This window comes from Centruroides vittatus, unplaced genomic scaffold, assembly GCF_030686945.1.
Source record: "Centruroides vittatus isolate TY-2023 unplaced genomic scaffold, ASM3068694v2 contig_460, whole genome shotgun sequence".
In the NCBI taxonomy this organism is placed as follows: Eukaryota; Metazoa; Arthropoda; class Arachnida; order Scorpiones; family Buthidae; genus Centruroides; species Centruroides vittatus.
The window spans coordinates 3,115,063-3,129,054 of record NW_027122256.1 but is presented as its reverse complement, the minus strand read 5'-3'; the positions used below and the strand labels follow the sequence as shown (position 1 = coordinate 3,129,054).

The following is a 13,992-nucleotide window of genomic DNA, read 5'->3' as shown; positions in this document are numbered from 1 at the left end:
AAAAAGTTTAATATTTTCTTTAGTTTTAGTTTTTAAACATTTATTTTACCTTAGAATACGTTTTTTTTTAATTTTAAACTTGAAAAAAGAATACAGGCCGACCACAACTTATTTCACATCTTGAAATCATATATTTTAATGATTTAATTCTAACGAAAAGCATCTAAATAATTCCTTTATTTTCTTTTTCAGAATTCTAGGAGCCGATTATAATAAAGAAGAAATTCCAAAATGAAAAAATAAATGTTAAAGTAACAAGAGATAAAAGATTTTAAGTAGATATTTATTCAGTAATATATTATATCAACACTCTAACTCTATCACTATTTGCAAGAAGTGTAAGATTTCAATAACAGCTGACAAAGTTTTAAGTTATATTCTGCTTTAAATTGTTTTCTGAGAGAAATTTTTATCAATTTCCGTTAGAATATAACGTGAAATCTAAACATAGAAGTTGATGTCACCTTTTATTGAAATTCTGATTTAGACATTTCTCTTGAACGAATAGTGATATAGCTTGAATGTACTAAAATACCTTATGAATATTTTTACATCATTTTTTAAACAATGTTTTCTAAGGGATATATATATTTGCACATTGAAAGCTTGTAATTTCCTGATAAAAAAATATTTTTCGTAGAGCAGTCAGTTTAACCGTCGTAATAACATGTCTACACCGTACCAGATAGTATGAAATCAATTCCCATTCTTTTGCTGAATAAAACTCTTTAGAATATAATACGTAGGATATTTTTCAATACCGGAAAAAGTAAAAGGACAATATTATTATGTATAACTAATGTATCCACTTAGTATCAGTCAATAAAGAGCAGATATTTTCGTTAACTGTAATCCTACTTACCTACACCGTCTTAATGTTATCATTCGGTTATTGTTATCAATACGAGTCCCAAATTGATTAAAAATAAATGACTTTTACTATACTTTCAATAAAGTTAATTATAATTTTAATTTTGTTGAACTTAATGTGATAAGTTTTAATGAACATTTTACTTAATTTAGAATAAAATTTTTATTTTGTAATTCTCAATTACAAATTAATATTTTTATAATTTATTCAGTTTTTTGATTAACATATAAATAAAAAATAAAAAATAATCCTACTTGTTTTAAATACAATTATATTCCTTGCATTGTTTCTTGATTACTAATAAAATTAACAATTACAAATTGTCTTCAAAAATATTTATATTCATACAAAGCCATTATGAACATTTGTTTTTTTTTCTAAAATACAATGTATTTTAGAAGTTATGAATTTTGAATTATCATCATAAATATTTTTATAAATTTTAAATTCAATTTAATAGTTCTTCGTATAATTATATCGTGTTTAATAAACACTCCAGTATTTTAGATTTAATTAAACAAGATTGTATTTTATTCGAAGAAAATTGATTTTAATTAAGAAAAAACAAAATTAATTTCTTCTTCAATTAATTTTAATCTCTGTTCTTAGTTTACGACGTAATGCTGTAAAAATAACAATATTCTCATTTTATGATATTAACGTAGGCTTAATAGTTCTGGAACATATTTTAATCATCAAAAATAAAATATGTTTGAAATTTATGTAACAAGATATGTTTAAATGAGTCTATACATATTCGACTTTCAACAACACAGTTAGATAATATATAGTTGGCATGTGCTTTATATCATGTCATCTTTTGAATTACATAAATTATAACATCCATTACTGGGTCTGTGTTCGTTGGTATTCTTTTCTCTTGTATTGCTGATCCAAGAATCCGTTGTGGCAAGACTGTCTTGATCTCTAATCACTCTTCTTGGATATAGTCTCAAAGTTTCTGTCTGTTGACTATTCAAAGATGGGCGTGCAACTGATCCAATAGAGTTTTGGATTCGCCTTCTTGTTATAAAATGACGCAAAGTATTTCGAACCTAAAATAAAATATTTAAATGAATATAAACTAAATTATTATGAACATTATAAAACTTAAAGCGATTGAAAATTGATCACTGAAACACTTTTTTTAAACATTATAAGTGCTTATTTTTGCTTCAGTTTCAAATAATAGCAGAGATTTTAATTCAAGAAACTCATTAATATGATCTTAATTTTATTTTTTAAACTTTCAATCAATAACAACGAGAGGATAAGAATTTTGCATCAATTAATCAAAGCCTTATTGAATATGAAGGATCCTTTGACATGACATCCATCTCGATTGCATAACAATGCAAAAGATCTGTTTGACGCCATCCGTCAAAATTTTCTTAAATTTAAATTTAATCAAGAGCCTTATTTTCTCGAATCTAACTTAAAAATATATAACGGATGAATTATAAAATTTCCATTTAATAAGCTGTTCACACATACTAATGAGACACCGACTTAAAGGCGCCTTTAATGAGTCTATAACTACTTTAAAATTAGGGTGAATAAGACAACCTATAATTGATTTTCTTCTGACATTTATTTCGACGTAAAGCATGGCATTTGTCATATAAATATGTATTTTTTTTTACCACAGATAAATTGCAGCTGTCACTTCCAAATAGATACTAAATTTGAATAGAGACTGGTATCGTCTTTTATCGTTATGTATTTTTTTAAAGTAGTATTTAAATCCCAAATCTTAATATAAAAATTCATTTGTTTTCTACAGTGAGAATCAAATTTCTAAATTAAATTGTCTCCTAAAAATCTGCATAATTAATTTTATTGACGAGTAATTCAATAACTAATCGGTTATAATTTATCTTAGAATTGGAAATAGTTAAATTTGAAAATAAACACCTACGTTTGTGTCGTGAATTAGTAAATTAGTATAAACAATATACAAAATATATTTGTGTTACTAAATCAATTTTAATATAACTAGAACTATAGAATATTGGAATCGTAATGCGTTAATTTGCTTTGGGAATATGAGCATAAATTCCGAATATTAACATATCAGTCTAAATACACTAATATCGTGTTATATTTTATAATAGTTTTATTTATAAATTAATAATTTAATTAAATATTTAATCCTAAACGTTGAATGATTGATTAATACTCAAATAGGTCATATTTAGTTTATATATAAAAGAAAATAATAATGTTAATATATCTTTCATTTAATAAACAATCTTGTCGTGAAGAAAACAATACATTTTGTATAAAAAATCATCTTTATACAATAGAAAATGATATGGTGGAAGTATAATTCTGGAGCATTGTTTAAAAAGTGATATAACCTTGCCAAGATTTTATATGAATCGTAGGTTTATTATCCAACATTAATGTTGCAAATCAAATGCGTCCTTAAAACTAGGCTAATTATCTTTCTTAAGTATTCGTACACACAGAATTTCTATGCAATTTTTATTCTGATATTTTTATATTTTATAACAAAAATTAATCATAAAAATTTGAAAAAAATATGATTGATTCTCTTGCTTTTTAATCAATAACTTCTAATTTTCTATGTCTTGTGATATGTTATGTATTAGATGAAACAAATGATTTTTTACATAACTTTTTTGAAATTTCAAAATAACTAATTTTAAATTGATTTTTTTTATGTAAATCATTACTTGGAATTTTGCATAATATATCAAAACCTATTTAAAATAATGTATTTTCTCGTATCGAGTGTTGCAAAATAATATTTTTGTATAGGTTACTACACGAAAGTTTCTTTTATGAAATCATATAACAGTAAAATCTATTGTATTGGTATGAGTCATATAACAAGCTTAATTTTAAAAGGAAAATCCTTCACGGTATATGCCACTGTTTAATTAAAAATACATATATTTTATTTTATCAGTTTACTGTAAGTATTTTCTCATTTTTCAATATAATATCGCAGAATAAAGTAAAATAAATAAAAACTTACATTAATTATTACGAATAGAAACTTTAATCCAACTCGTTTATTCCGAAAAAAATTAATATAATTATTGATAACAATTGCAAATAACAAATCAAATAACGAGCAGACATTTATAAATTTTTGATATGATTAATTAATTCACATTTATACTCCATCAACAATCGATTAAATTAGAAATTATTATTTAAATTAAAGAATAATTTTTGCTTAAAGCTTAGATCATTTTATTTTCACAATGTAATAAAATTTTTATCGGGTAAACAAATCAAGAAAATAAAGAAGTTTTAAGACTTTTAATCAAATTTTGAAAGGAACTACGACTTTTGATATTGTAGAATCGATCTAAAGTTATAAACGCTATTGATAAAATGTTCAATTTTATCTTGCACAGAATCGATTGTACTTTTACTTTTTTCTTCTACAATCAAAATAAAATTCGAACTCCTGTCTATAAAAGCCAAATTTATTATAAACCTAATAAATTTTAAATTTCTTTTTTAAAAAATAAAAAGAATTGATTTAAAAAATTTATTGTTTTAATCTGAATTAAACAATGATTTTTAATTATTTGTTATTACAATTTATAAAAAAAATTAAAAAGGTTTTTTTTTCTAGTTAATTAAAATTTATTTTTTTAAGTAGAAATTAAAATTTTTATGAAGGTTTTTAATTAGCCAATAATTTTATTTTATTTTTTTTTGTTAATTATATAAAAATATAGATTTTATTTTATAATTTATATAAAAAATAGCCTTAATATATATAAAAAAATATACTAAATCTTTTTAAACCAATTTGTTTCTGGATAATTGCTTTAATATTTAAATTTAACCAAATTAAAAAGCGTAAAAAATCGAAATGTTTTGTTATGTAGTCGATCGATGTTGCTAGATGAAGAATAATTTATAATAAAAGCGAAAAATAAACGGCATGTTTAAAGGGAAAGAGAGAGCAAAGTGGCAAGTTTGAAAGCATCAAAAGATAAACTAAAATAAAAAGCAAAAGTCGTAGTGTTTGTAAAGAAAGAGAAGCTGAAGAAGACAAAACATCTACACGAGGAAGGCATTTCGAAAATTTATTTCTTTAAGGACAATAAAATGTATAGAACTCCTGTAGAGAAAACAGCAGTAACATAAAAGATTAAAAAATAATTAACAAACTCCTTCTGAAAGCTATATTAAAAGTTTTTTTTCTTAACTGCATTGTGCCAATGAATAAAATTAATTATATATCATTTTTTCCGAATTAAATTTATATACAAAATTCATTAAAATGATTTTATATAAAATATATTTCTTTTAAATTAATACAAATAATCTACATAAGTCAAAAAATAATAGAATGACTTTGATGAAGGTCTCATTTAATTCCTTGTTTATTCTTACTGGCATTTTATTATTCCCCCCCAAAAAAGAAATCTCCTACGTTTTGTTCTGAAGAAGTTCATTCTGCCTATATTCTCTGCTTTCAGTTTATCACAAAGGATAAAATAAAATAAATAAATGAAATTCTGATGAGATCTTTTAAGAGAATATTGTTCGAAGTAACAATTTCAATATATAATAACGGAGAACTTATTTCCAAATGTTTAATTATTAGAAAATAATAATTAAATTTAATTAAATTTTTATACCAATAATTAATATAATAAACCAAATTTCTTAATTTTATTTTTTATTTTGATTTAAATTTTATAATTGTAAATAAAGAGAAAATAATTCTTGGATTTTTTAAAGGAAAGTTTATAGATAAAAGCTAAAATTTATCTATAAATAATTTATTCTTATATTATTATTATTCTATACAAAATAAATTTTGCTAAATATCTTTGCTTAGTATTATTTACGTCCTGTAGATAAATACTGTTTATTTTATATTTTATCATTCACTTACAAATTTCATTACTTTTTCTCTCAATATAAGAAGCCATGAAGCGGAAATTCAATATTTTGACGGAACTAACATCAAAGTATCAAGTTTTATAATAAAATTCCAAAACATATAACATATAGAAGCTAACAGACAGCCAATTCTCACGGTTTGTAGAACAAAAAGAAAACAGCTATTCTGTTATGATGAGAGAATATTTTGTAACAGGAATACTAAGCAAAAATGGCGTGAACAGAGGTGAGCATTCTAGAAGTTGTTTTAGCGTTTATCTTCATCTGTTCAGAGGAATGAATATATAAAGAAACAATAAGTAATGATCAATAAATACGAAAATGGCTAAAGTAGGGTCAATGATGAACGTAAGCAGAATACATCTGTAAATTAATTATATAGGAATAATCAAATTTTATTATTGTTAAATAAAAACTAATCGTATGTCTGTTGAAATAAATAATTATTTTAATAGATGGGTAATTGATACTGTAACAATAGATAAAATTTTAAGATAATGTATAAGTTTCTATCTGAATTTTTCTTTTAAATTTTTGAGATTAATGCAAATATATTTATAACATCGGAATTTTTATATAAAGTAATAAATAATAAAAATATATAAAGTAAAATCTTACCTCTCCATTGAGAAAACAGTAAAGAACAGCAACCGTGAATCCCTATATAAAAGTTTTCTAAATTAATATATAGAAAGTGTAAAATGAATTTTTTATATCTACAGATAAATAATATATTTATATTTATTTTATATAAATATATATATTTAATCTCTAGAAACTGAAATAAAACTTTTATATTAAATCTAAAATTAAATAATTTTTGTTTATGGAACAATTTCAACTTTTTTATATTTAAAAAAAAGTAAATCTATAAAATTTTACTTTAAAATAGTTTAGTTTTTAGTGTCGTAAAAATCTTTAAGCGCATTTATTTATTTACATTTTGTTATAAAAACAAAAATATTTAATAAGATATATACGTATCGTTATAATTTTAATGTAAAAAGTTATTTGAAAGTCGTTTAAAAAGTTTTTCTTTAATAACTTTTTTTACAAGAGTAACCGAATATTGAAAGGATTTTTGATGAGGTAATATTAAAAAAGTCTTCAAGTAATTCTTCGTTGTGTGACCTAAAACACCTGATCCAACATTCATGACATTAATTTATAAGCATTATTTTATCTTCACTTTCTTATTTGTCAATACGAGTGAACAATATAATCAATTTTCGCTAAATAATAGCACGTGTTAAAATCTACTTATATATAATAAATTATTTGAAAAAAATGATTTTATAATTATTAATTATTGATTATTAATGTAACAGTTAAAACAATTTTCAACAATATATTCATTATAAATATATATTTAATTGTATCATATTTATTAACAAAGAAAAACTTTTTATCAGAAAAGTAAATGATGTATTTATCAAATTATTTAAGCTAAAAAAATTTATAAAACTTAAAAAACATTTTTTAATTAAAAGGTTTTTAAATAATATTATTAAAGTGAAATAATCGGATTTAGTCTAATTAACGAGGAAAAATACAAAAAGACACTATAATATTCTTTTATGATTTTTGCTCCTTAATTAGACTAAATTTAGAAGACGGAATTATTGTTAATGATAAAAATTTTAATCTTGTAATCTCAGAAAATAATGAATAAGATACCTGAGTAGAGAGCAAAGCAGCCTGAAAATAAGCAAACCATATCTTAGCCGTTCCATGATTCGGAGTGACAATTACCAAAACGTAAGTAATTCCGAGTAGAGGAATCAGAACCAAAAGTGCTTTTGAAGCTTTTCTGTTGAAAATAATTAGCCTCTAAAGGATTAACTTATGCTTATTTTATTATATTTAATGTAAAACGAAATATTTACCTATACTGTTGAGATTCAACCGAAGTAGCCGCTCGAAGTTTTGTAATTAAAACCCACATAATTTTGGCCAAAAAGTATATATTAATCTATTAAGAAAAATTCAATGTTAATATTAACATAAAATATTTTATTAATTTAAAATATAAAAATATGATTTTTAATAATACGTTAATTTATATATTTAATTTTATATTTAATGTATATCAATATGTATGATTTAAATATAAATGCAGGTGTTATATATTTATAAATATATATCCTATATGTATTGTACATTAAAACACAAGTCAACAATTTATTGTTATGGCATATTTTATTAATTTCGTGTTTTTATTATAAAAAAAAACCTTTTCTTGCGGAAAAGGATCCTCAGAGAAAAAAATACAAAGTTATTTTCTCGACATTCAATATATATATATTGACTTTTTGTATTAAAACTACAGTAAATTATCTTTGTTGTACGGAATATGATCTTGGATTGATTCGTATAGGTAATCTTTATTGGATATTTTGCTCTACAGTTAAATAACTGAATACATTTTCGTTATCACTTCTTTTGTTTCCGTTATCAGGAAAAGTTGGAATTATATTAATTTCTAATGAATTACTATCATGTTTTAATGAAAAAACTTGAAACAGCTTTACAGTTAATTTATCTAATCGTCAGTAATTAAGAATTCTACATTACTTTCATAGTATTATAAAAGTAAATTATCGTGATATCATCACAATGCCGGGCTACAATTTTTAATTATATTTTAATTTTAACGAATTTTATACGAACTTCCGGACTGGATGGAAGTTCGTATAAAGGTAATCGGTTGGCCTCTGGCTCCCAAGCTTCCTCTATGCAATCTCGATTTTCATCTATCTAACTCCATTCCCGAGGTTAAGGAAAAACGTATGGACCGACAGGCGATAGTGGAAATGTATAGGGTCTGCAATTTTACAATTGCAGTCCAATAAAGCTGTAAGCATGATATTTCATGAGATTTGCTTCAAATAAATACAAATGAAATGATCTTGATGTTTTAGAATTTTAAAAATAAAAATACGCAGTTTCTGAACATTAATTACATTTCTTCCTGTAGTATTTTTGCATTAAATATGTAATTTACATAATCTAAATATTTAATTTTGAATTGGAAAATAAATATAGAAATAATTCTTGTATTAATACGGACTGATAAAAATCAGATCATAATAACTGGAATTATAGAAATTTGTTCATATATTTTACATTTATTTTTATTTATTTCAGATATTTTAAGATTTCTTTAGAAACCATAAATTCACTTTAATAACAAATTTTACTTAATATTTTTCGCAAAAATAAATCGTGTCAAAACTTACATGAAGAGAAAAAAGTATTAAAAACTGGCACATTATATTTGTGCTAATCGAAATATATATTTTTGGAACTGTTATCTATACCAATATAATACTTGATTTATAGGAATTAGGTAATTACTATCGTTAATTATCTGTTTTATCTGACAAAGAGATATAAAGTTCTAATTTTAGTATATTCTTATCACTGCCAGATTTAAAAAATTTATCAAAGGAACACAAGAAAAATACCACTGAAAATATATTAATAATCTTATAATAGATATTTAATACTCGTAAACTGTGTAGTTATATATTTAAAAAAATATGGACTATATATTTATCTGAAATTAATATGTAATAGTTCCTTAACAAGAGAAAAAAGCATTACTATTTTAAACACTATAATATAATTTAAAATACATATGCTACTGTGCGTGTGTATATTCTTATTCCGTATATATATACACATGTAAATAGACAAATAAGAGACTTATAATATGTATAGGCCTATATAAATAATATAATACTTGACTGAATACTAAGAGGCAAGAAAAGAATCAGGATATGACCCCCATATAAGATGAAAGACAGTGGACAGACACAGTTAAAAGGTTCTCAAATAATCTTTTTTTGAACCGCTGATGATGATAATATATATTTACACATATGCAGAAAAAAATTAGAGATTTTCCTGCATTTATTAGTGCATGTTACATGTTTGCATTATTAAAATACTGTATATTAATTTAATGTTACCTTAAAACTATTAAAATACCGTATATTAATTATAATTTGGCATTTTAAATTGCTTTTAAAACTGTAATAATTATTAATTTTATAACAATTTCAGTTCTAATCATATTATTCTTGATTAAAGGTTTACTTTGAAAATTACAACAGAATAACTAAACTATAAGTAACAAAGGTGTATTCTTAACATTCGTTTTCCTAATTATAGCAATAATAACAATAGATATTTAATTACACTAATTGTTAGAAAATGATTTAGTACTGACATTTAAAGTGTTTGAAAAGAATTTTTGAATATTTTAATACTTGTATCTTGTTAAATAGTTTTATAAATACATGGTCAGTCCCAAAAGTAAGTGTTAAGTGTTCAGAATTTTTATTTAATGACTGTGCAGCTTAACACATCATTAATTGGCATTTTTATGTTGCTAGATATTTTAGCAGCATGTTTAGACCTAAAGTTGATAGGTTAAGCAGTGGCGTAGTTTGGATGTCAGCCGCCCGGGGCGAAAGAAAATTTCGCCGCCCCCTTATTTAGGTATCTCAATTTAAAAGACTAAAATATACAGTAATTCTAAAGAACTTTTCAGCAAGAACAATCATCATTATTGTGTATTGTACAGGTGCAAATTTTTACAAGATATTATTATTATTTATTGTGAAATTTTGCCGCCCCCTAAAAGGCCGCCCGGGCGCCCCCACTACGTTACGCCACTGAGGTTAAGTCAAACATGCACAATATCTGTTTGTGTAAGATAGTGTTTTAACACATCGTTACGTTTGAAATGGAGAAAAATCTTGAACAATGTTACCCTATCAAGTTTTGTATGAAACTAAAAAAATCTGCAACCGAGACATTTGCAGATTTAACCGAAGCTTATGGAGAAACTTTTATCGAGAAACATGGTGTTTAGATGGCATAAAGACCCAGAGTAAAAACGATGCTTATCGTTTTCTTCGATAGCCGTAGAATTCTGCACAAAGAATTTTTACCTTTAGGACACGCAGTTAATCAGGCCTTCTACAAAGATGTCTTGGAACGACTTCGAAAACGGGTCAAGCAAGTTTGCAGAACATTGCAAAAGATTGGGTGCTGCACCACGGTAATTCGCCTGTTCACACAGATTCGAGAGTTCTTGGCCAAGAAAAAATCCCTACACTCCCTCAACCTCCCTATAGCCTGGACGTAGCTCTGTGAGACTTCTACCTATTTCCTAAGGTAAAATCAAAGTTGAAAGGTCATTTCGGGAGGGTGGAAAACATCACAAAAGTTGCAACCGATGAACTAAACATCTTTACAGAAAACTTCAAGTACTGTTACAACCAGTGGAGTAAACTTTGGAACCACTGTCTGACCTCGCAATGGTTGTACTTTGAAGGAGATCGTTTGTAGTTTGATGTAACTCTTGTATACTTTGAAATAAAAAAATCAGTACACTTCTTTTGGGACAGACCTCGTATTTATTATTTTACTGGATGATATACAAATAAATATCCGAAATAAACAAAATATAAGTTCAATTAACAACTATTTATAAGATGAAGTAATGAAAATTTTAGTACATCCATTTTTAGTTGAAATAATTTAAAATGAATATCTCGAAACTCCACTAAAATACTGTACTAAATTAAAATTTACAATTAATAGTATAAATATATAATATTATAATAAATGTCTATTTTTGTAATAAGACAATATTTAAAACTATAAAAGTTCTAAAATTCATTATTTTGTCGCTTTCATTAAAAAAAAAAAAAACAAAACTATTTATTATAATAGCAAGAGGAAAAAATCTAGATTTCAGTTGAAAATTACCTTTTAAAATTAACATTTGATAACACCTGTATTAGTTTATTTTATATAATATCAATTAACAGCAAATGGCATGTAACTTTATAGCAACTCCTTGAAATCCATTCATAAAAATAAGTAAAACGAAGCCTTTCAAAACCTAAAGATGTATACCTTATTCGTTTTCCTCCGAATATTATTTCACATTATTGGGCTGCAATTTGAAAAATTTGTTTTTGTGTTGTTGCAATTTGAAGAAAAAAAATATAGATTAATTCCCACTTTCGCCTGTCTGCTTGTCTGTCAATACTTAATCTCAAGAACGAATAATAGATAGATGACAGGCATGACTATTTTGCTACCAGAAAAAGTATGATGTATAGGGGCAAAACACTACTAATTTGAGATAAAGAGCATATGATTAAATTAAATTAATTAAAAATATTGAAATTGCAGCCCGGCATTGTGACGATCTCACAATAAATAATAATTGTTCGCTTATACTCGTTTCACTGGCCACCTTCTATTTTCTCTTCGATATAATTTAAATTCTATGTGTTATTGTAAAAAAACAAACAAAAAATAACTTTCTTCGAAAACGAAATAAAGTCAATAAATTGCTAAAAACAAAAAATACAACATAAACAGATACTTTTCTATTTTGATTTACTTCAGTTTAATCGGAAGTTATTTTTAAAGATCATTAGGGAGTTTGACTAATCTCGATGAATCGTAAGCAGAATAGTTATGTTGGTCATTCTGATTTAATAATTATTAATATTAGACAGTTGCTTTTAGAGGAAAATCCCTAGGCTGATATTTTCTCCCATTCTGATCTCAACTACATTTTTATCACGGGATATTTTGTATCATTTGTGGATTGAGTCTCATTTCTGCGAATTTTGTTTCATGGGTGCTTTTTTATATAATTGTTTAATAAATTTATAAGAAAGTATAAAAATAATTAAATCAAATTCAGATTTTAAGAAATCTCAATTTGATTTAATTATTTTTATAGAAATAAAAGACTTGACGTGTCTACAAAATAGATTAATAATTGACCTGAATGAGTCAGGTTAATTATTAGTCTATTTTAATATTTACTGTGCTAATATTTTGAATCTCTGAAAAAATGGCTGAATCTCTATTGTGGACCTGGCCAAACCTACGATGGATTTGATAAAGAAGAGACTCTTAGTGCCTACAGGTCGAAGAATGCTAAAAATTCTCTGATAACTTAATTAAGAATAAGAACTACAGCTGAACCTGTCTATCTCGAATTTCAAATGAAAGCTCAGTGACTACATTTTGACTACATAAATTATAGTTGAGAAACATCTCTTGCTATACAATACAGAAAATCCTCGTTAATTCGAACTCGGACAGATCGAAATCCCGTTAGTTCGTAGCCGTATTATTTGTTCCGGCCGGGGATATAGACATTTACATGTTAAGGAATTCGGTTAGTTTAAAATCGGGCTAATTCGAAAATCGAAGTGAAAATTCTGTCCGAACTGTGATATGCGTATCGTTCTCGTATATTCGTTCGTTTACATCGAAGTGCCTTCACACTGTAAGTGAACAATAGACCAAGAACAACGCTAATCTGGTCAACATAGCTTTATTTTTACAGTAACACATTTTCGGGTGCCACCTTACCCAAGGAATATCCTTTTTATCTCTTATCTCATAAAATCCGACTGGGCAAGATTGTGGTACAAGTAGTAGATTGACATATTTGTAGGACTATGGGCTACTACATTTAGGCGACTTAATACTTTCAGGGCTATTTGTAAAATAATTTGAGCTACATTTATAGAATTCTGCTTTATTTTTTATAAAACCTAACTGGCAATTAAAATATATTAAATTTATAGTAAACAGCAAAATATTCTATAATTATTATCTCTGGAATTTGACTGAATTTATTATAAAATTATCGCCATTTTATAGAATTTATTATAAGAATTAAAATTTTCAGATCAGATCATTTTATAAACAAAATTCATAAAATAATGACTTCTCTTCTTAAAGTTCAAATGAACATAGTCCGATGTATTAATAGGCTTATCATCAGGGATTCAATAGATTCATAAAATTCTATTATCGATGTTAAATCCAATAAATACAAAAGAAGACAAAATACATTCAATTGTTGTTCTTTTACAGTCAAAGATGTTTCATATTACTATAAAAATTTTAGTTACATTTTAATTTTTATAAGAAATAAATGTAAAATAAAAGAAAGAAATATACTGTATATTTTTCTTTTAAAATTTTTACTTTATTTGATTTAATTTTTTAATAATGAATTAACTGTACAAATAATAAGATACTATACTAATAAATACAATTTAGAAATGGCGTCAATATACTAATTATATTTAAGATTTTTAATTATTATTTTTATTAAAATAATGACGCAATGAATTAATTTTCTAATAAAAATTTAGGATTTA

The 13,992-nt window shown here is 24.7% G+C and overlaps 1 protein-coding gene across 1 annotated transcript in view; it reads right to left on the bottom strand.

The window, feature by feature from the left end:
• Nucleotides 1-1,128: 1,128 nt before the first annotated feature.
• Nucleotides 1,129-13,992, bottom strand: part of LOC136977560 (diuretic hormone receptor-like) — a 72,437-nt gene continuing 59,573 nt past the window's right edge. The window contains exons 10-13 of the mRNA XM_067273055.1: nt 7,660-7,745; nt 7,451-7,583; nt 6,392-6,433; nt 1,129-1,926 (exon numbers count right to left, since the gene is read on the bottom strand). Coding sequence (XP_067129156.1) covers nt 1,675-1,926; nt 6,392-6,433; nt 7,451-7,583; nt 7,660-7,745 — 513 coding nt within the window. The 3' untranslated portion in view covers nt 1,129-1,674. The remainder of the gene's footprint in view (nt 1,927-6,391; nt 6,434-7,450; nt 7,584-7,659; nt 7,746-13,992) is intronic.